Genomic DNA, 2,499 nt, shown 5'->3' with positions numbered 1-2,499 from the left:
TAATCATTTTTTGCAGACGGTAGGAACTCGAATTGTTGAAAGGAATATGAAGAAATGCGAAGAAGGTTGGCGTATATTTTTTATTTTTAGCGAATGAAAATCTGGCAATTGGTGCTGTCACATACATTTAAAAGAAGACTTCTGTTGCCTGTCTTCTTGGAATACTTCTCTGCTCAATCATTAAAATCACTGATTATAGAGACAGCTCACCATAGTTTGCACCCTCTTCAATGGTCAAAAAACCTCATCAATCACACAACATCTCCCTGAACTGAATTTATTTCGGTGAAGCAATTTTCACTTCAGTATTGACCGGAATCATTGCTACTGCTACTATAATAATCAACCACACCATGCTTTGGCAAAAATGTTCAAAATTAGAAGACTGAAGTCTAATGTCTTTATTTCTGATGACCATCGTTCATGATGTTTTAATTGAGATTATCATATTATTACATCAATTGCAAAAAATCTTTCGAAACTTTTCTTGTTAAACTGTAAGTGCAATCGAAAAGACAATCCATTTAAATTCGAGATAATGTTATCGTCATTTTAGGATAATGCTTTTGCAAAAAAATTAAGGAATTTCAAATCCTCCTAATTGATTTATCATTGAACAAATTAAAATCTCATGTAAAATATGGATTTGAATTTAAGGTAAAATGTAAAATTAATACCACATACGCAAATTAAAAAAAAGAAACCTACAAGTCATTAATTATCCTAACTTTCCTTGTTCTTCGCAAGTTCCGACTTGAATGAAACAAACAACACTAATAATTTGGATCCGAGAAACAATACAAACATTAGAATATTATAATAGTTGGCACTCAATCACTCAGCGTTTAATGATAATGTTTTTTGAAGGACCAGTCAGCGACCTGTGCGCATAAAAAACAATCGCAAGCGAATTCGCAACATTTACGCTATTCGTTAAATTTCGCAACAGCTAAGTCAGTAAAGTTCGAAGAAAAGCTCTATTAATGTTTATATGGTTTAATCTCCAGCATCATTAGACAAAAGTAGGCAGAACGATGCTTTTTTTTGCATATTTATCGTATTAGGGAGTTTGACAAATTCAAAAAAAACGACTCAGAGATGATTTCTTGACGACACCCTGTTAAAGCATAATTTGAAAAAATAGTTTTTAAACTAATTTATTTGAATCAGATGGTATTTCGCCTTCTTCCCAAGTCAACAGTAAAGAAAAGTATTACGGTAAAAGATACAAGGCAAGCAACTTCTCCATCTTCCCATAAAAAGTCGTAACAACAAGTTGGTACCGCTGAAAATATCATTCTTAGGAGACAGAAGCATACAATGCTCACTGGTAGAGTGAACCGTTCCGATATTTATTTATTTATTGAACTCTCAACTCTGGCATTTTCCGTACTTAACAAAACAGGCTTTCTTAGGAAAAGCAATGTGGAAGGATTGCTTCACAGAGGAGAGACGGATAATATGACGGTCTAAGATCGGACAATACGAGAAAGAGATCTGAGAGTGGAACTAAGGCCAATATACAAACCTATCACTTCCAGCACAAGATAAAAGCATTACTAATACTTGTAAATGATTTGGTCATGTATGAGAAGGAAAAGTGATATTCTCGTAGAGTGCAAAAATTTCAGCTATTGAGTTTTATTTTATTGGTAACAAACTCCAAAGCTGTCTGTACCAATATGTTTAACAAAAGATGGGGCGCTTATCGCCATCTTGCTCATCTTTTTTCTCCCTTGTCTTACTCTTAGGAAAAAAATATGGTGGATGGTTGTTTAAACTATCAGTAGGCCAAAGGTTCCAGGAAAAAAAATCCAAAGTTTTTTCTAATTAGGCTGATAAAAGTCGAGAAAAAACTAACGTTGTATTATATTCAGCGTAAACAATATCGTAATCACCAGCCGGTTCAATAAATAGATCATCATACGGTTTTGGTACCATATCCAATTCAGATTTCTTTTCTCCTGCCACTCCGGTTTCTTTTTGCTGACGTTTTTTTCCAGATTTCAAATCATTTGATTTTCGCACTGATTCTGATAAAAAAAAAATTTTAGAAAAAAACTAACAAACAACCATAGGAACTATTTACCATCATGAACTCTTGAGTTAATTCGGTAACTTTCGACCTCGAAAAATAAGTAGTGAACATAAACACAACATAACAAAGACGTTCTGCTGAGATTTTAAGCTTCTTTATTACCCACAGGAAATGATTCCGTAAAAGCAGAGCTAACAAGCATCATTTCTAAAATCATTCCTATTGCCATTTTCTCCATAATCAAACATCTTAGTTTACGATATTTCATTTATGATATATATTCTAAGACATATATTTCATCATTTTATAAATTATATCAGTTATTCTCCAGCAGACAGCAAGCATATAAAAGAAAAATGAACAAAAGGTTGGGTTAAGTTTTGAGCGCTAACTGATATAGTTTGGAATTATACAATGTCTGTTCAAATACTTGAAAAAATAAATAAATATTAGAGCAAAAT

The 2,499-nt window shown here is 32.7% G+C and overlaps 1 protein-coding gene across 1 annotated transcript in view; it reads right to left on the bottom strand.

The window, feature by feature from the left end:
* The window catches only part of LOAG_17215 (TK/ROR protein kinase), a gene marked incomplete at its 5' end in the record, with an annotated part of 17,807 nt that extends 15,540 nt beyond the window's left edge, over positions 1 to 2,267 (bottom strand). Inside the window, 2 exons of the mRNA XM_020449877.1 lie at positions 1,862 to 2,033; positions 2,201 to 2,267. Coding sequence (XP_020306536.1) covers positions 1,862 to 2,033; positions 2,201 to 2,267 — 239 coding nt within the window. The remainder of the gene's footprint in view (positions 1 to 1,861; positions 2,034 to 2,200) is intronic.
* Positions 2,268 to 2,499: the final 232 nt, after the last annotated feature.

This window comes from Loa loa (assembly GCF_000183805.2).
Source record: "Loa loa unplaced genomic scaffold supercont3.50, whole genome shotgun sequence".
Lineage (NCBI taxonomy): Eukaryota > Metazoa > Nematoda > Chromadorea > Rhabditida > Onchocercidae > Loa > Loa loa.
Note: the sequence above shows the minus strand (reverse complement) of the source record. Positions and strands in the feature narration are given on the sequence as shown.